This window comes from Diceros bicornis, chromosome 27 (assembly GCF_020826845.1).
Source record: "Diceros bicornis minor isolate mBicDic1 chromosome 27, mDicBic1.mat.cur, whole genome shotgun sequence".
Taxonomy (NCBI): Eukaryota; Metazoa; Chordata; class Mammalia; order Perissodactyla; family Rhinocerotidae; genus Diceros; species Diceros bicornis.
In genome coordinates, this window is record NC_080766.1 from 40,954,739 (window position 1) to 40,975,866 (window position 21,128).

Below are 21,128 nucleotides of genomic sequence, written 5' to 3' on the forward strand. Positions count from 1 at the left end.
TGATCTCCCTTAGTTATAATAAGGTTTAGGTTGGGTTTGTCACCCTCTGATTCAAGTCCCCCAGTCTTTGGATATTCAGGTTTAATGCTTCCTGAAACATTTCCCAGTAATTGGAGATTTGGCTTGGGGTTCTTTGACAAGATCTCTTTGATTTATGGAATGAGATGTCAGGCTACTGTTAGTCATTTTTGTAGCTTGTTCCCATCAGAAGCCCGCTTTTCATGGCGGTGAATGTTCCAGTGAATTACTATATAGCAAAAAGACAATGGTGTGGTTTTTTAGATACACTTCTTTTTTAGCCAGTAAAATAGCCTCCAGCCAGTCAGCTTGATGAGATGTCCAGTATACTCGTCCATCTGACCTTCTCCTAATCTATTGAGTAAATTAAGTATAGTTCCTTTAAAGTATTCCTTCTCCCATACTCCATCTGGGGTGAAGCCCACAGAGTGTGGTTGTGGCAAGGGAGCAATTTCTTTTCCTCAACTGATGCGTGTAAGTAGAATTAGGATATCAGAGAATTACCTGGTGACCTCCTTAAGGAAGCTGAACTGGACCCTGGAGACCAAATGCCTCATCTCCCCACGTGATGATGACAGACATTTTTGCTTGATTATTTAGATAATTTCTCAAGTCCACCGTTGTTTGCCTGTCCAGGACGGGACTTGCCCTATTGGAGCTCTTGAGCATTTGCCATTGCTGAGGATGTTGATGAACCTGCAGGTTGGGCAGGCTAGCTGAGCAGCCCTTGGCTGTCAGTGGCCCAATCCACTCTGGTCTGGTCACTTCCAGAACCGTGGAAGAGTAAGAGGGGTATCTTGTCTCCTGGACCAGGCCAGCAACCTTGAAGGTAGATTCTGAACTCTGAAATGTGCAGAAGAGCCCCAGGGAAGTCTCGGGCAGAGTTCTTTAGGATGTTCCCTGGTGGGATGACTTAGGAGAAGCAGAGCTGCGGACCCAAGGATTCAACTCTTTTGAATTCTGCCCTTCCAAACTTTCTCTTTTTATGTTCTCTGAAAACAATAATGGGGTTCTTTTAAAATAATAAAATATTCTGTGGCTCTTCCCTCCTCAAGTTCAGTTAATTTCACTTTTCAATCCCGCGTTCCCTGAACGCTCTCATCAGAGGCAGAACATCTCCTGAATTTGGTTTGAAGTGATTTTATTGCGGTGAGCAGACTTTTTCCTGGCGACCCACATCCTTGATTGGTTGCTGTTTCTGAGCACTCAGGATGGACGCTACAAAGGAGAAGCCAATCTAGGGTTCTCTCTCAATATAATCACTTAATGTGCAGAGCGATTGAGAACCAAAGCGTTTTAGCACCAAGAGGTAGAATGTTAGAACATGAAGACGGAGGAACGCATTTTCTTTTTAAGTTTTGTGCTGGAAACTATACATTAATAGCCCTTAGAGCTGCTCCCAGTTCATCTCTGGGGTTTTTGCTCTTTTAGGTTTAGTTTAAGGAGCTCAGGGAATATGAGCTTAGAATTACTTTTTTCTTACATTATCTAGGACTATGCTTTCTACAAAGGTAACCTCTAACTACACGGGGCTGTTTAAATTTAAATTAATTAACTTTAAATGAAAGTTCAGTTCTTCAGTCACACTATCATCACATTTCATGAGCTCAGTAGTCACTTGTGGCTACCATATTGGCCAACATAGATGGAGAATATTTTCGTCATTGCAGCAAGTTCTCTTGGACAACACTGGTCTAGAAACCTGGAAGGCTCCCCCACCTCCCCTCGGTTAAGGTGGACCACCTTAACCAAGTCATCCCCCCCCCACGTGCCCCTTTGTCATGGGGGTAGTTGGATTTCAGAATGGGACGGTCTTGGATATTCAGTAAGAGTAACTCTATAGGAACATTTTCTAGAAAAAAAAAAGTTCTTACCTTTTCTAACCTTTTCTAATGGTAGCTCATAGATTGAATAAAGGTAGCAAGTGATTAGATAGTTACAATAATAGCTATTTTTGTTCCAGGGTTGGATCTAAATGCTTTATAGTATTAACTCTTTTCCTCCTCAAAATTAGCCGCATGAGGTGTGGTACTATGTTCCCATATTTCAGTTGAGGAAAGTGAGGCACAGAGAGGTTACGTAACTTGACCCAGGTCACACACAGCTAATAAGTGGTTGAACTAGCATTTGAACCCAGGCAGTGTAACTCCAGCTACCTCTCATATCTCTGCTAATGGCACCAGAATATCCAGAATGTTCCCCTCATGAGGGGAATAGCAACCTGGTCAGGAAACTATAGAAGACATGCTAACCAGATGTTCGGGCTCTTGTTGTTAACATTAGCAGATTCTACTGAGTTTTCTGTAGCCTGGACAGAGTAAAAATATAACTGCTTCTCCAAAGAAAGGCATGGTACTTTAGACTGTTTGGGGAATGGCAAACCAGGGCCCACAGGCTACATCTGACCTACTACCTATTTTTGTAAATAAAGTTTTATTGAGACACGGCCACGCGTGTTTGTTTATGCACTGTCTGTGTCTTCTTCCTCATTAAACTTGCAGAGCCGAGCAGGTGAATGGAAATCATGTGACCCACAAAAGCTAAAATTTATTTTCTGGTCCTTGGCAAAAGAAGTTTGCCTACCCTATACTAGATCATGTTCTCCAAGCATCTCAAGATAATTAGCCTCTCCTGTGAGCAATAGTGTCTTCTCGACCTTGAAGAATGACCCCAAATTATCAAAAGGGACTGAATGATTGAGTATTTTCATTGCTATTCAATATTAATGTGTGTGGCCCCTGCTGTGTGCCAGCACACCCAAATCAACACTGGCACTAAACTTGGCATTCAGCCAATCCTCAAGTGCCCATGTTTCAGTGACCTGACTGTGCACTTCACCTGTGTCATTTCTGGTGGGTCCCTTAGTCCTCCCTGTATGCCCAGGGTCCAACCACTGTGACTTTTCCATCTGTGTCTGCCCTGGTCAGGAACTGTGCGCACACCAAGTGTTCGCTTAATGCTGCTCTCACTTTAAGATCATGGTGGAATGAACTAAAATAGTAAGAAAATATTAAAATTAAAATTTTTCATATTTTATATTCCATTATGAAGTTAGAATAAATTAAATTTCTCCAAAATTTGTCTGCCAGACATTTTAAAAATAACTTTTTCCCCCTTATTATGAAAGTTATATATGCAGAAAATGTAGGCGAGCCTAACCATAAGAATGAGCATCTCCCCCACAAAACCCCACCATCCAGAGGTAGCACTGTTAATATCTGAGTGAATAAGTTGTTTTGAAGAAGATTCTGCCACATACACAATATTTTCTTTTAACTCAATTTTTTTTGTCATTGAAAATGTCTTAGTAAATAGCATTTTTCAATGCTACATAATCTCATCATATGGCTATACCATAATTGACTAAACCATTTCCTTTTTGCTGGGTATTCAGATTGTTTCCAACTGTTTGCTATTATAAATAAAACATAATGTCTCTCTTTGTACCTGAACCTCTGGATCAAATTCTCAGAAGTGCAATTACTGAATTAGTGACTATTCACTTTTTTTATTTTTTTTGAGGAAGATTCTCCCCGAGCTAACATCGGTTCTAGTCCTCCTCTATTTTTTGTATGTGGGATGCTGCCACAGCATGGCTTGATTAGGGGTGTGTAGGTCCGCGCCTGGGATCCGAACCCACGAACCCAGGGCCGCTGAAATAGAACATGCAAACTTAACCACTACGTCACCGGGCCGGCCCCAAGAGTGTTAACTTTTTTTTTTTTCATGAGGAAGGTTAGCCCTGAGCTAACATCCAATGCCAATCCTACTCTTTTTGCTGAGGAAGACTGGCCCTGGGCTAAGATCCGTGCCCAACTTCCTCTACTTTATACAGGACGCCACCACAGCATGGCTTGACAAGCGATGCATCCGTGTGCACCTGGGATCCGAACCCACGACCCCCGGGCTGCTGAAGCAGAGTGCGTGCGCTTAACCACTGCACCACCAGGCTGGCCCAAGGGTGTTAATGTTTTTAAAGCTTATAAGATGTACAAAAAAAGAAAAAGATCATATCATCTCTGACTTAATTTCCTCCCTGAAGCCAAACAAGACTGTGCTAGTTGATGTAATCCTACAACAAAGACTTATTACGTATTAATGTTCAGAGACTTAATATTAAAACAGAGTGAAATGAAAACGGCAGGCAAACAGGAACTCTTTACAATGATCTGTTTGCTGATCTGACATTTCTCTTAGGAACTTGATCCTTTTCCTGCGGGGAGGGTGGTGTGAACGCCCAGATGTTTGCCTAGAGATTATCTTTGGGTTCCTTCCCAGAGTCCAGCAGAGTTTTCAAACTCAAATGGATGTAAGAATTACTTTATAGGATTGGACACCCCCGGGCCTTGACACCTGCTGTCCTTTCTCCAGGATGTCTCTTCCCCAGAGAGCCACATGGCTGATTGTCTGCACGCAGGTCACACACAAATGTCACTGCCCTCCTTCCCCCTGCTTCCTTTCCTGGATAGCTCTTATCACTCTTTATCACTGCCTGGAATTTTGTGTATTCACTTGTTTGTTGTCTGTCCCTGAAATCCCGAGGGCAGGATTTTCTCTGCCCTGTCCATTGTCTGATCTTGTTAATGTTATTCTGTTTCAGTATCTCTTACCCTTAGAGCTGTATGCATGTGGGGTTGTAGACAGTGTCACAGCGATTTGTGTCACAGCATGTCATTAGCGTCATCCCCCATATTTTGGTGTGAGTATAATTAGCCTTGGGGCATTGGGGGACGGCCCTGAGAAGGAAGCTGTGACATCAGGAGGTATGTGGACTCTGAGGAGGAAGGCCCGTGGTGTTGGCGGGTATGGCTTAGTCTTTATTCATCACATTGGTTGGTTGTGTAAATCTGAACTCCAGGCCACTACTGGCACAAGCTGGTGGCACCTGTTCTAGGCTGCCGGCCTCTCCCTGTGTCACAGAGCAGCAGCGCAGGTCCCTGCAAAGCCAGAGGGCCAGAGGTGCCCAGATTTGGTTGCACCTTGAAAGGCTAATGCAGTAAGGAAAGCACTGGACTTATGGGGTTCAACTTGGGCACAGGGAAGAGTTAAACTCAGGGGCTACGTGTTAACCCCAGTACTTCCCTTCCACATGGCACAGAAAACACTGTTAAATGTTAGTGATGATGTTTTGTGAGAAGTGTCACTTCGTGAACATGAACACTGTTAATTATTAAGAATTGCTTACAGTGGTCTCTCTGTGTTCAGGAGAGCTGTCTTTGCCACCATGACCGGCCATTGGGTCAGACATGGGTACGTGGACAGAGTACCATCGATGCCTTTTCTCTTTTTTCTCCAGGTCCAGCACCTACCGCTCCAAGGGCTTTGACGTCACCGTGAAGTACACGCAAGGGAGCTGGACCGGCTTCGTTGGGGAGGACCTTGTCACCATCCCAAAAGGCTTCAACAGTTCTTTTCTTGTCAACATTGCCATTATTTTTGAGTCAGAGAATTTCTTTTTGCCTGGGATTAAATGGAATGGGATACTTGGACTTGCTTATGCTACCCTGGCCAAGGTAAGAAGAATCCAGGATCTACGTAAATCAAGTGATGGGATGAGATTCTGAAAACCAGTCATTGGAGGGGCCGACAAATGAGTCTAGGCTGTCAGAGACAGTGAGAACCTAGTGGTTGAAACAGACCAGTGGTCACACAATTAATTGTATTTCTGATCATTTTTAAAATTTAAGGTAAATGGCACAATTTACCAAGAACCTTCCTGCAAGATCTACTTATAGGATTCCTTTTTTTTTGTTTGTCCTTTGCTTTTATTTTAGTTGTATTGTTTAAAAATGTTAACAGAATCTGAATCACTTTGATTATGGTGTTTTTTAGGAGTTTTTATTAGGGTAGGATTAAAAGAAAACACATTTATTAAATTCATACCTTCGCATGAAGATGGAGCCTGCAGGTAACCCTGGAACATCAGCAGAGAGAGGTCTCGGCCCCCACCAGGCCTAGAGCATCCTGCTGCTTTTCTGTCACTCAAGAAGCCCTCTGAGGAGACACCTGGAGCCAGAATATGGGCCACTTGAAAATGTGCCTTGGAGATCACCAGCCATTCGAAGCAGTGATGTGCCAAAGAGGAAGTTGGGAACCCGTGCTCACATGAGCATCAGAACCTCCACAAAATGGGGAAAGATAGAGTTGAATGTTCTTCAAATATCTGTCCTTGGGCCGACCGAAAGAAAGTAGTGTTGGTGTGCAGGAGGAGGGAGGCAGGCTTGCTCATGCGCTGGGAATTTCTACCAGAAGGGTTCCGGTGGCAGGAGGATTGGACGCCAGGGTGTGTCCCTGTGCTCTGGGAGACCGGGGCCAGTTTGTGGGTACTTCAGCAGAGCAGAGGAGGTCACCTCTCCTGCCTGTAACCGGACTCCACACCTTGGCCTCTCATTGTTCAGTCTCAGGCTTTGAGCCAGATTCAAGTGTGAAACAAAAAGGAAGCTGAGTGGTTACAGAGCAGCAGGCCCAGTGACAACAGAGCCCGCCCTGGTGCATGAGGATCCAAAAGGGAGGGCCTGTTTTCTCTCCCCCTGAGACCATTTGTTCCAGCTCAAGTTTACTAGCAAATGGTTCAGGGAGGTGAGGTGAGGATGGGGGTGAGGGGCCGTGGGCAGGGACAGTTCCCCAAGCCTGTGGCTTCTCAAGGTGAAAGAAGAGCCCATCAGGCACTAGACTGAGAACATTACAAGATGCTGATGCCCTTGATTCTCACAACCTCCCCATGAGGCAGGCGTTGTAAGGCCACATTACCCCCATTTTAGAGATGTGCAGACTGAGGGTCAGAAAGGCAGCCAGAGCACAGATCCCAGCAGCACTCCTCATTCTGGCTGCAGAGCCCGAATGGGTTCTGGGTCCCCTTTTTCCTTAGTACGGTAGGGTGAGCTTAATGTGAGATTTGCAGACTGGTTATAACTTACATTCCTAAATATATTTTCACTGACAATGTGACCTAGGGCAAAACATTTCACCTTTTTGTGACTTTGAAAATGAAAGATGAGAGTATAGTGGATTTTGTGCTGCTTATTTGGAAGATGGCAGAGTAAAGCTAAATGATTTGGAATTAACAGTATGTAAAACTTCCTTGAGAATAAACTATTTCGGGGTTCTTTTGGGAGTCCAGACTCCCCACATGACCTTTTATCTTTTCATCTATGAAATTCCAAGATTACCAACAGTTGGCTTCAGGTTCCTGGGTTTGAGGAGGCAGTAACAGGGTTCGTAGGAAGCATGGCTGGAAACAGGACTGGGAGGGCAGTCTGGGTTGGCGTTCCAAAGGTGTTTCCGAACTAGCTTAGCTGAGCGCTCAGTGGTGGTCACAGTGTGTGGTGGCCTCTGGTCGATCTCAGGTGCTTCCCACCAAGGATGTGCATCAGAACCACCTAGGCTCTCTTACACTGCAGATGTCTGGGTCCAGCTGCACACCTACTGAATCAGATTCTCTTGGGTTAGTCCTGGGCAACTGTGTGCTTTAAACCTCTAGAGGGATCCTGAGGCACAGTCCTGCTGAAGAATCACTTGACAGAATAATAGATCCTTTACCGTGTACCAGGCACTATTCCAAACCCTTACTATGTATTGACCCATTTAAGCCCCAGAACAGCTCTTGGAGGCTACTATTATCCCCATTTTACAGATAAGGAAATGAAGGAACAAGTCACTCGGTTAAGTGGTGGAGCCAGGACCCAGTTCCAGATGGTGTTGACTTTCCTGCTTCTCAAGCAGATGGACTAAAGAACACCAGACTGGGTCACCAGCAGACCCACCCATTCCAAGACAGGGCTTCGTCTCACTCACAGACACAAACACAAAGTGTTTAGACAAAGATCACATATAGAGATTGTGCCAGATTCTGCCGGAGATTCCACAGAAGCTAAGAAGGAAGCAAGTAGGAGGCCACATACAAATGAACTAAACAAGTGGGAAGATTTATATATATTTGATAATAGGGCTGTAAGTCTCACTCCCTCCAGAATTATAGTTTTAGTTCTTACAGATAATAAATAATTGTTCCTATATTAACTATAGGTGATCAGACTATGCCTACAGCATCTATGCTGCTACAGTTATGTTTTCATCAAGAACTAACAACTCGTAGGGACTAACTCTACTGTGTCCCAGTTGTCAGAGCTAAATCTAACCTTAAGTCTATTACCTTCCCTCATGACCACCAGCACCCGAGGCCCACCCCCAACTCAGAACTGTTCACAGGCCATCCCTCTTCCTTTTGAGTCCTGGGGAAATGGGGGCGTCCTCTGAATGTATGGCTGCTTGCAAGGGAGGCACAGATCAAATTAGGTCTACTGCAATATGGTAATGAGGAATAACAGGGTTTTTCACCTTCAGGAGTACAGCATTGTTCCTTTCCTGCTACTTTCCTGATCACCATAGTTCAGTAGACAGCTGGCAGAGCTAAGCTACCTCCCAGGGTCTGGGATCAGAGATGAACTGTCCTCATGGGTCATCATTTGTTTGAGGGATGACTATGGCTGAAAGAAGTGAATACAAACTTTTTCTAAAGCTGCAGAGGCAGCTCCTAGAGACACTCCTCTCCTTACTCTGACGTGTCTAAGATCAGGATCCACCACCTACCCTGGTAACCCACTTCCACCTCTTCTCACGCCCACCTCACAAGGCAGTCGTGGTGATGAATGCGACAGTCTCTTCATCGCTTCTGGAAACACTCTCTTATTGTTACAACAGAGCCGTACCAAAAAGGAAAAATACCAAGTAGTAGGAAGTTCTGCTGGAGGTTTCCAAATTGTTGTACTTAATCATAAGTTTGTTTATTGTTTAACCATAAAAAAATTAAACAGAAAGAAATATAATATTGTGTATCATGCCTGGTGTCCACGTTGGGTCCCTCCATGGCCTCATTGTGAGTCATGAAGCTGTTCTTTTTCATCCCCCTGCAGCCATCAAGTTCTCTGGAGACGTTCTTTGATTCCCTGGTAACACAAGCAAAAATCCCCAACGTCTTCTCCATGCAGATGTGTGGGGCGGGATTGCCAGTAGCTGGACCTGGTACCAACGGAGGTAGTCTTGTGGGTATCTTTTAGTCTTCAAGGGGTGAAAAATCACAAATCCGTGGGGCTGGTTTTTCTGTTTTATTAAGACCCTGATAGAAATAATTCAACATGTAGGCATACATCAGTACTGTAAAATTGTGTTAATCCTTGTTACAGAACCTTTACAAAAATGGATAAAATTAGGTATTGATTTTAATCTTTGCTAATCATCCTGCCATCTAAAAAGATGATTCTCATCACTTCCCCAAATTCCACTAAAGCTTTTTAAAATTTTCCTTTGAAAGGGAACTGGTTTTGTGGGCGGGGGAGGGGCCAGTGAGAAACAATGGAGGGTTTGGTGAGGGGCCTTACTCTGGGTAGGGGAGGCAAATAGGAAGGAGAGGGACACCTGTCTGTGCTTTCTCCTCTCTCTCTCAAGACACACAGACACACAGACACACACACACACACACACACACACACACACACACACTCGGAGCAAAAAGTTTTCTTTTGAAACAGAATGAAGGCCATCAGCACTAGATGTGCTGTAGCCAGAGCATCCTCTTGAGGGACCCTGCACCCGGACCTCTAAAGTAGGAAGTGACAAGGAGGATGCACAAGAAGGGCCCCTCTTGGGGTGGGTGCCGCTGGCCCTTTTGCTCTCTGACCGTGAAAAACAGGCTCAGCAACTTTCATTTGCTAACACTACATCTGCTCTTAACACCTATTTTACCCCCTTTTCAGGGGAGAGGGTAGCCTAGGATTTGTGGGGTAATGTTAGAAAGTTTTGCAAAGCGAAGTTTTAATCAGGGAAGCTTTTTTGTTCTGCTTTCCATGCAGATGTGTGGGCCAGGATGTCATCCTCTGTCTTCTGAGGAGCTAAATTATTGTCAGTCTAGGTGGTTAACTATTTTATTGCATTTCTTTAGGGCGGAAATCTCAATATTGTAAAGCTGGAATTGTACACATTTCCTTTAGGTAAGGGAGACCACCAAAACATCTTGACTAGACTAGGGCATAAAATTATTTGACCTTTGGATATGTGGCCCCAAAACATTCACTGTTTAATTTTCAAGCATATATATTTGTTTTATAATATCACAATAAAGGGAAAGTACTGATTCAGTGAAGTTTCATCTTACGAGTCATACTTCTCTGTGTAGCTTGTTATATGCCTGCATATTTTTTCTCTTATACGTGTAAATATGTTCCTTCCTAGGTCTTGGGTGGAATTGAACCAAGTCTGTACAGAGGAGACATCTGGTATACCCCTATTAAGGAGGAGTGGTATTATCAGATAGAAATCTTGAAATTGGAAATCGGAGGCCAGAGCCTTAATCTGGACTGCAGAGAGGTATTTACACTGTGATCTCTTTGTGTCTACCTGTCTGTGTGTGCCTGGGTCACTTAAATATTACAGCTGGGACCTGACTATGAAATCAGAAGGTACATTACTCACAAGATAAATCAGATTCATGACATGAAAGGTTAGAAGGCCTTTTTGTATGGCAAGTTTAAATCAGTGACCCCCCCGCCCCCACAAAAAATATTGCTTCCTTACAACTACTCGGCTTAATAGGGAAAAATTATCATAAGATGGTGAATGAGGAGAACTATCTAGAGTTACACCGTTCACCATTCATCTTGGCCCGATGGTCCCTGAACTCTGTTTAAGAGGATGATATAAATGGGTTTTTATCAGTGCAAGGGGACAAAAAATAAGCAAAATGAAACCAAAAATAAATCATCAGCTTTATCATCTATTCACAGCTAACCCCCCTTTCCCTGCAGCAACAATTCTTACTCGAAGAAAAGTTATGCTCTAAAGATGTGCGTGGCTTCCTGGTGCTAAAAGGAGGCAGATGTGCAGAGCTGTGAAACCAGATCTCTTATTAACCTTCTTGACATCCTCTGACTGCATTTCAGCTTATTTCTGGCACGTAATGACATGAGGAGGAGGAGGACTTGAGGCAGCCTCAGTCTTCTACAACATTTCCGGGATGGTTTATAAAAACCACCAACATTTCATTCTATTTCTACCTGTCACCACTTCCTTTCATAGTAACCATCACATTCCTCCATCAATTCTCATATACACGGATGCCTCTGAAAAACCAGTCAAATCTTCATGAAGTGATGGTTCATTCCACGGTGAGAATGTTTCAGTCCTCAAATCTGTTTATTGTCAAAAGACACTTATTTTCCGATAAAGAATCCAATGGTAGCATCAAATGTGAGGGCCTATAATAAAACACAAACTGTGTGTGTGTGTGGTTGTGTGTGTGTGTATTAGAGAGTATAAGCATATATTTAGAGGTTTGATTCTTAGATTCTTGGTTCTTTCCTGCCCCCCCAATAGGCCGCCCACCCCACAAAAGAACAAACAAGACCCGGAACATCCCACCACAGCATTTCAGCTACAGGCCTTTCATATATTTTGTTTTCTTATGTATACAAAAAGTGATAATTTTCTGAACTAGCTCATATTTAAATCAACTTTGTTTCTAAACTGAAAATAATTTTACATTTAAAGAGAGTAAGAATAAATTGGTATATTTCAATTTCTCGAAATTCTTCGTTCCTTCCCCCTGCTACCTAGCAACACCTTATTTCCTTTTGACCTGAGTGGTGTATTTGGTCCTGACTCATGGATTTGCCTTAAAAGCGGGAGGATTACATTGCCCATGACTTATTCCATTCCTGGGTGGCCTTGCTCGTAGTTATGTCCCTGGTGGTTGGAGTGGCTTGTCTTGGTGTTGGCCCGCTGACCTCCGTTCTCCTGACTTGGCCCCATAGAGGATGGTGGAGGTGAGGACAGGGCTGGCAATGCCTCTGGGTGTGTGTGAGATTCTCTCACTGTATCTAGCTCAGGTTTCGTTCCAAATGCAAATATCGGGTATAGAAAAACTACCATTCCTTCTTCTCTTTCTCCATTAGTGGGGTAATAGAGAGTTGTTTTTGTATGATTGGTGTAAATGGCCTTTAATGTGTCGTTTCAACCTCTAAAGACAAACGGATCTTCCCTCTTTGCCCCTGGGGGCTCCTTGACGAGGGAATTTGGACATCTCCAAATAAGAGAAAAGCGCTGCCTTGGGAGGGCTGTTGATTTTGGTCATGCCACTTCCCTTTCCTAGCCTCAGTTTCCTTATCTGTGAAGTGAGACTGTTGGGTTAGAAGATCCTTAGTTCCCAAGTTCCGAGAATATAACATGAACTGTAGCCACTGATGAGTGATGAGGTCCCAGGGCTGCACGAATTTGTACAGAGCAGATGCACAGGGGTGGCGGCCTAGAACCATGTGTTGATATGGAGCGCCACGTCACTCATGTGCCTTCTCCCCCAACTCTCCCCCATTCTAGTACAACGCGGACAAGGCCATCGTGGATAGTGGCACCACACTGCTGCGCCTGCCCCAGAAGGTGTTCGATGCGGTGGTCGAAGCCGTGGCCCGCACATCTCTGGTGAGTCCTCAGGATGCTGAATCTTGGAGAACGAGTCATGACCACATGCTGGGGAGTGTTACTGTGTGTTATTCTAGTAGTCTCCATCTGAGTATTATGAGGAGTTGGAGTTTTTTCTTAACTATTACTTATTAAGTTCACAATCTTATTCTTTGACACTAACCAGCAAATAAGTCCTTCACTTTAACCTCAGAGGACTTGGATCTGAAGGTGCAGTGCTTTTTAGTATTTCAAATAACAGTGTAGTTGGTGTAGCACTTTTTTTTAATCTAAGAAAAGAAACACTTGGTAATATACTTCACTCGGGCCTCCATCTCCACAAGTTCTGTCTCCACGATTCAACCACCTGCGGATGGAAAGGCCTACGATGGTTGCATCTGTACTGAACACATACAGACTTTTTTCCTTGTCGTTATTCCCTAAATAATACAGTATAACCACTATTTACATAGCTTTTACATTGTATTAGGTATTACAAGAAATCTAGAGATGATTTAAAGTATATAGGAGGGTGTGTATAGGTTATGTGCAAATACCACGCCATTTTATATGAGACTTAAGCATCCACGGATTTTGGTGTCCACAGGGGTCCTAGAACCAATCCTCTGCAGATACCAAGGGGCGACTGTATGTTAAAGTAAATAGTAAACCAGGCATATGTTTGTAGCCTTTAAAACAAAACAAATAAACCAAAAATCTTACTCCTTTTTGGCCTTCACCCAAGCCATGCTGGGATTTTAATTCTTACTTTTGTAAAAGAACGTAGGGGGCCCGCCCCGTGGCTTAGCGGTTAAGTGCTCACGCTCCGCTACTGGCGGCCCGGGTTCGGATCCCGGATGTGTATCGTCGCACAGCTTCTCCGGCCATGCTGAGGCAGCGTCCCACATACAGCAACTAGCAGGATGTGCAACTATGACATACAGCTATCTACTGGGGCTTTGGGGAAAAAGAGGAGGAGGATTGGCAATAGATGTTAGCTCAGAGCTGGTCTTCCTCAGCAAAAAGAGGAGGATTGGCACTGATGTTAGCTCAGGGCTGATCTTCCTCACAAAAAAAAAAAAAAAATGTGGTCCCCAGAAGGCAAACGTCCATCAGGCAGATATAATAATTAACTTATGGTCATTGCTGAAATACAATTAAAATCATGGTCGAGGACGACATGCCTTTGGGGGACCTGGGTGACAGTATTCCCAGTGTGACCCCAACTTGCCAGTTAATTTAAGGCAGCAGCATGGACCAAAGGGCATTGATTGGAAGGAAGACAGCTTCGGAGGTCAGACGGAACTGAATTTAGTCCAGTTTCTGCCACTTATGAGCTGAGCGCCTGGGAGAAGGATATTGTGCCCTCTGAGAGCCTCCATCTTCATCTGTGGGTGGTTGTGAGGGCTTGGGGTGACATGCCTGGCACAGTGGGTGCATGGTAAAGAGGAGCTTCTATTTAATGTCCAAACCACGGCTCGACTACTATTTGTTTGGACATGAGATTCACATTTTTCTCTTGGATGTTTTCATAAGCATCTGTCCACGCAGGGCTACCCACGCCAGGTCACCAACAATGAGTGTTTCCTGCACAAAGCCTTTATCCTGGTGCTAACACAGGGCTGACTGTGCCACCGCTCTGCTGGGATGGCTGAATTCAAAAAACAATTGATAGGAAAGTGCACAGCAGCTGCCTTGATACAGGTGACAGCAGAAACATGGAAAGAAGAGAGGCCTGTTGGTTGTCCTGAACCAAAACTTCAAAAGTCTAGAACTGTGGTGGGAAGAACAGCAGGCAAACCAAAAGGATGCAGAGGGGAAATGAAAAAGAAATAACACAGAGGCCCTTTTTGAACTAAAATCTTCAAGGCAGCAGCCTGGAGCAGCTGCAGCCAAGAGCAAAGCCCCTACCTAGTCTGATTTCTGCTGAATCAGAGAAAATGGCAGGTAGTGTTTTGGTGCCTTACATTGAGAACGCTGGCTGGAAATCAGACCGTGCTTGAAATAAGGGGCAATAGGCTGATTTTCTTCAGTAGTGAAAATGTCCTCAGCAGAATTAACATGAGCATCTTCAAATTTAATATTCCGAGCTATAAATGTCTTAGACTGTCCCAAGGACACGCTTGTAACGTCACCGTGTGACTCCAGCAAGCCCTTGACCAGCCCGGGTGTCTGTGGAGTCTGAATTCAGCCCTCCTCCAAGCCTGAGAAAGCGGGCGGCCCCGACAGGCATTAGCCCTCCTGAGGTCACGGCCGCATGTGTTCAGCAGCGACTCTAAGAAAACCACAAGGCAGGAGGAAGGAGATGACGAAATCTGTTTGCCTTGTCTAAAATTATTCTCTGATTTCAGTGCCTGCATCAGGAAGGCTGTTTGTCTCGGGCAGGGAAAGCTCAACAACGTGGATGGTGTCCGTGTCTCATTCTGTGGGGACCAAAGATGTGTTTGTTCTTCTTATCTCCTCGGTTCATCTCAGCCGGCTCTCTTGGCTTGGGTTTTCTTTCTAACTAAGGAAAGGGCTGGCTTTGGAGAGTTAGACACAGTACAAAGGTTGGGCTCTCTCTCTTGGCCTGGATTGTTTAGATAGGACTTTAGAAATGAATGATTTGTAGGTTTGTATTTTGAAATGAGCCTGATGGGGAGTTTTGTGTACGGCGGAGTCCTGGGATCCCTTCCTGCCCAGCCACGGCGCCCATGTAGCTGGGTCCCAGCGCCTCTCCATCTGTAAAATCCAGAAGCAGGATGACACCCACTTTAAGATGACTTCTGACTTTAGAACTCTGCAATCTGAGAGTCGAAACTGTCCACCAAGGGCACATGGCTCAGCCCCTAGGGAGGCCTTCCAGACTTACAGTCACCTCTTTGGAGGCAGACGGTCCCCCATCGAATTCTGTGCTGTGTCCCTTAGGTGAGTTACTTGGCCCCTCTGAGCCTCACCTCATTCTTCATCTGCAAATGCAGCTTGTCATAACGCCCACGCTGGAGCTCTGTGCCCTCGGTGCAGGCCCAGCCACCCTTAGATCTTCCTCGAATCCAGCAAAATGACTGCCCCGCCCCTTATCAACTCATCTGGCAAGGAGTTCATTCCTGTGATGCATATTTCAAATCGACAACTTTTATAAAAGGTTAAAATATATTAATGGCAGCATTAGTGTGCCCTGTAGTCTCTTCGCCCACCTACAATGGACAAAGAGACCTCAGGGCATTTTCCCCCCATTGTCTGCCCTGGGAGGGGGGTCGGCACCTGCCATGTGTGGTTGTGTAGCACGTGGCTCTCACTCAGTGTTCATCCCCTGACACCCACAGTATTCTCAGTTCTTGTCCTGCTTCATCTCCACAGCATCCCTGCTCACCTGGCTTCCTCCATGGATGGTCTCTTGGCTTCTCTAACACCCTCCTCCATGGATGTCTTCCATCCTGGGCCCCTCTTCCCAGAGGTCTCCTTTGCTGGCCCATTTCTTAGGGTGGGTCCTAGGCACCTCTCTGCTCCCTGAGCTGCCTCCTAAGCAACACCACCTGCCCCTCAACTCAGCCCATGTGTCTCTTCCTCAGGGATGCTCCCTTGACAGACACCCCTTTCCTCCCAGCACACATCTGCACCCCGGCCCCATCACATACACCTCTAGCTCTGACCTGAGCAGGGCACTGGGCTGGACGTGTGAAAAGAGGCACAGCCACCACAGTCCTTCCCTCTGGGAGCTGTAGGCATGGGACAGGCTCTGCTCGAGAACCTTCACTGGGCCTGGCGAGATGGTGTGGTTGCAATCTGTGATTAACTTGCAGATTCAGCAACTAGTGGACATGAGCGGGTGGCATTGCCTTCTAGTCCCCTGATGAGAGGCACAGGTGGACGTCTTGTGTTCTTGGCCGATAATCTTTTCCTATAAAGATTTCCTGAGTCTCTCCTATGGGCTAAATGTTAGCACTACAAGGGGAGGCAGACAACAGACGTCCGTCCTTCAAGGGCTCAGATCCTAGCAAGAAACAGAAGTTAACCAATCACATCAATAAATGCAAAACGACAACTGTTATAAGGAGCAAGGCCAAGGAGAAGAGATACACGGTGGGCTACAAGTATTATGTGGGGCAGTCAGGGAGGGCTTCCTGGATGAAGTGGCCTCTGGGCTGAGATCTGGAGGAGGAGAAAGATGTTCCAGAAGGACAGGGAGCCCACACAGGGCTCTGCATCAGGAGAAAACTTGCTGGGCCTACGGAATTCAGAGAAGTGATGCCGGAAAGGGCCTTGAGGGCCACATTTAGGATCTGGTCTCTCTTCTAAAGGGTCGTTGCCCACTACTGTGTGACCTTGGGCAAGGTACTTCACCTCTCTGTGCTTTGGTTTCCTCATCTGTAAAGCGGAGGGGATAATGTCACTTACACTCATGGGGGTGTTTGAGGATTAAATAATTAGTGTTGCAAAGGGCTTATAACGGAGCCTAAAACCAGTAAGTGCTCCACGTGCCTGAGTAATGTGAGTAATTGTTATTTAGTCATCACTGTTACTCTTCCAGGGGACTCATGTCTCCACTGAGCTGTCCAAATGAAACATTGTTGATCCTTGTGGGCATCTGGTGAGGCTACTCGGAGAACTGGGAGCTGCTTCCTGTTGATGTGCCAGACTAGTCATTGTCTCTCACACGATCCTGTTTTGTCTAGATTCCAGAATTCTCTGATGGTTTCTGGACTGGGTCCCAGCTGGCGTGTTGGACAAATTCGGAGACACCTTGGTCTTACTTCCCTAAAATCTCCATCTACCTGAGAGCTGAGAACTCCAGCAGATCATTCCGTATAACCATTCTGCCTCAGGTACGAACTCGGACTGGTGCTTTTCTCTGTTTAACATGGAACACGCAAAAGTAAAGCACTTCATGCATGATGCGTGTCTTCAGATATCACTCCTGCATTAGATGTTGATTGCCACAATAATGCTGCATAACAAACAACCACAAAACCCAGTGGGTTTAATCAATGGGCATTTATTCCTGGTCATGGGTCTGGGCAGGTCTGCTGGGCGCAGCCAGGCTTGCTCAGGTGTCTCTGGTCAGCCAGTGATTGGCCTCAGTCTAGGCTGGTCTAGGATGGCCTCACTCACCTATCTGGTGGCTATGTCAATGGGGGGGGGGCATTGTCTCTCACTGTCCAGCAGCTGACCCACACAGTGGTGGCAGGGTTCCAAGAGAGAAGAAACACCTGGGGCCCCTGGAGTCTAGGCCCAGAACTGGCCACTATCTCTTGCCCAGTGCTGCCCATACAAGGCCGAGGCCAGCCCAGATTCCTGGGGTAGAGAAGTAGATGCCACTTCCCAATGGGAGGAGCTACAAAGTCACATTACAAGGGCATGACTACAGGCAAAGGTCAAGAATTAAAGACATTTTTGCAACATCTACCAGAACACCAATATATATGTTTTTTCCCATTTTCTTATAAATAAGGAATAAAACTGGATTCTCAGGGATGAAGACATCCTTTTCTTCCATATTCAATAAATCATTGACTCCTTCTTCTTCCTAAGCATCTGAGTAAGCAGACTAAGTTCTGCCTTCCTTAGTCACGTCTCTCTCCTCTTCCTCTTCCCTCCTTCCCATAGCCCTCACTCATGTCACTCATGTCCCTTCCCCACCACTTCAAGAACCTCCCGAGTGCCCTCTGTGTATCCCAAGTCCCCACATTCTCTTCCTGTTAAAACTATTACCAGATTAATCTTCCTAAACCACAAGTCTCGACCCAGCCTCCCTGCTCAGACCGGTGAGCTTGTCCCCACTATTTAAATGCTGAAGGACTGATTCCCTGGTATGGCTTCCCATGACCCTGGATGCTTCCTTGCTCGCCAGCTACCCCCTGGACCCTCCACCCATTGGTCACTGTCCTCCAGTGCTTCCTGCCTGCTCCTGTCTCCTAACCTTTGCTTCCACCAACCCCCCTGCCTGAAATGCCCTCTCCTCCCCACTCCTCCTGTGCTTCCGAATTCTTCCCATCCTTCAAGACCCGGCTCAAACAACTCCTCTTTTGTTGAACCTCTGCTGAGCAGAATAACCCATTTGTGAGTTGCCCTTCAAACTCAACAGCACATTTTCTAGTCTACTCATCTGGCGTGAGATCATATCTTCAGGAGATATGCTATGCTGTTGCCTTGTTCATCTGACTTCTATTTTCTTAAAACACATACACACTTATATTTCTTCCTCAATTAAATTTTTAATTCCTCCAGGATGAGAACCACGAGTTTTAAAAATTATCTTTCCTTCCCTAGCACTGCCATGCAGTAGAGGGCGGTGCCTAATAACCATTTGTTGAATGGATAAATCAGCGTGTCTTTGTTGTGATTTGGTGAAATTGGCAGAAAGGGGTGGGATTTGGACGATAGGGAAGGAGGAATAATTGCAGAAGAGAAAAAAGTAAATGATAATCCTGCCTTTACCGCATTTCCACCTTTCTGTGTGGGGATGTGCATTCCAGAAATAGAGAGTGGTTGGGGAAAGGATTGGAAGCCTCAAGACAAATACAGCCTGACAGAGGACACACAGGCTGAGCATGAGAGGCTGGAGTTACACCCTCAGCCCTGCCCTTGACTCACACTGTCACTTTGAGCAAGTCTGTTAGCCCTTTCTGTGTCTGTCTCTTTAACAATAAAGGAGAAATAATCATACTTGCCAAAGACATTTTCAAAAGACTGCAGTATCCTTGGATGAATGGCACGGCATAGAGTGATGTTAGAATGATATGTTTGCAGCATCTTTGAAATAATGTGCTCTTTATGATTCAATTTTGGTCTGTCAAACAGCAAAACGTGGACATTGTTTCGTCAATGTGTGGTAACTAAAGTTGAAATCTACCTTGAGGACAAAGGTGAATGTGTACTGGTAAACAAATGGCACGTGGGTTGGTTGGCACAGTCAGCGACTCATAAGAAGCAAGAGAAAGAAGCAGGCATTCAGGGGAAATGTAGTAACACCAGGTGGGGAATAGCCATCAGAGCTGAAGCTTCACCAGGGATCACAATTGCTTTTAGGACTGAGCCTGGGTGAGCACAGGAATATTATGAGGGAAGGTTGGGAGTGTTGCATTTGATTTGCATATCTCTACATAAGAATTCAGTATTCTTATCCCTTATGAGGCTGTAGATATTTTTTGGTTGACTTGGACATGTTCACTTTTTTGATTTTTAAAAATCTGCTTTCCCTGTTGTTTTCCTGATTTCTTATTCAATGTCCTGTTCCATTTTCTTTTCATTGCCATGTTGGAAAGGATTTAGCTAGCTGGCAGTTGTGAACGATCACCTGATGAGAACCTCATAAGCCCTATGAGGCTTATGCCAGTGACACGCCCCTTAGGGTCAGCACTGGGGGGGTCATCTCCTAACACCACAGCTCTGCCTGCCCAGCCTCCTCCCTAATCCCTTTAGGGCAGTCACCAGGGGTGCTTGTCACCAAAGGTTTAGAATGGGGCCCCTACCCAGGACCTTCCAGGCATCAGCAGTAGTAGATAGGCAAATGATTACTAGTACAAAAAAGTCAGGTCAAAGGCAATTATCTTAAATTTTGCCTGTCCCCAACACTATTTTCCAGACACACAGGGGCTGGACCCTGTTTGCAGCCCCCAACTCTAGCCCACAGGCGAATTCTGATTTTTTTTTTCACATAACCCTAAAAACGTAAATAGTTTCAGTCTAAATACCACTGGTTTGTCAGTTTGTGCTATTTTAGTTTAAGGCGGCAGTTTATTCTGAGATCCAGCAATACTGCTGCTTTCCCAACATGTTACAAAATTTACAGCCTGGAACTTTTATTGCAAGTCAGCTGGGACACACATAGGAAGGACAGAGTAAAAGATGCAAATTCAGTTTTCATCTTGTTTGCATCAGTATCATCAGTTGCATCATGTTTGATAATTGTTTGGGATTTATTATGGAATTAGTTCATTCTAAGGTAGGAGTGTGTGTAGATATGTGTGTGTTCATGTACATTCCTACGTCCTGCTTATGGAACCTTAAATGAAAGTGTTTCGGTGGCAGCTAAGTGTCCCCCACCTTTTCCTAATTTAAGTGGATCCTGAGAAGTTGGGGATTTCATTTAACACGGATCCAGCTTAGCACCACTCATTCACGTGACCCACATGTATGGAGGCCCTCCTATATGCCTTGCATGCACTAAATGCCTCGGTTCCAAGAATATAGTGAAGAACAGAATGGTTCCATGCCTTGATGAGGGTTTACAGACCATCAGTGAGAGGTTCTCACTGCCGGAACAGTTCTCCGGACACAGCAGCTGCTCAATGTCTAGCTGTGCACTTGCTCACCTCCCTGCCTCAAAACCCTCTCCCCCTAATCATACCTGCATGTGGCAAGTGCAATGACCTTCATCTTCTTCAGGTGTTGGCTTTATCACATACGGTTTCTCCAGCAAGACTTCTTTTTTTTTTTTTTGTGAGGAAGATCAGCCCTGAACTGACATCCATGCCAATCCTCCTCTTTTTGCTGAGGAAGACTGGCCCTGGGCTAACATCTGTGCCCATCTTCCTCCACTTTATATGGGACGCCGCCACAGCATGGCCTGACAAGAAGGATCGGTGCGCACCCGGGATCCGAACCTGGGCCACCAGCAGGGGAGAGCACGCACGTAACCGCTATGCCACGGGGCCGGCCCCCTCCAGCACGACTTCTGATTT

The 21,128-nt window shown here is 45.5% G+C and overlaps 1 protein-coding gene across 3 annotated transcripts in view; it reads left to right on the forward strand.

Moving 5' to 3' along the window:
• Positions 1–21,128, forward strand: part of BACE2 (beta-secretase 2) — a 96,029-nt gene that overhangs the window by 41,336 nt on the left and 33,565 nt on the right. For all 3 annotated transcript variants that reach the window (XM_058523132.1, XM_058523131.1, XM_058523133.1), the window contains exons 3-7: positions 5,315–5,531; positions 8,931–9,059; positions 10,246–10,380; positions 12,385–12,486; positions 17,121–17,270. In XM_058523132.1, coding sequence (XP_058379115.1) covers positions 5,315–5,531; positions 8,931–9,059; positions 10,246–10,380; positions 12,385–12,486; positions 17,121–17,270 — 733 coding nt within the window. The remainder of the gene's footprint in view (positions 1–5,314; positions 5,532–8,930; positions 9,060–10,245; positions 10,381–12,384; positions 12,487–17,120; positions 17,271–21,128) is intronic.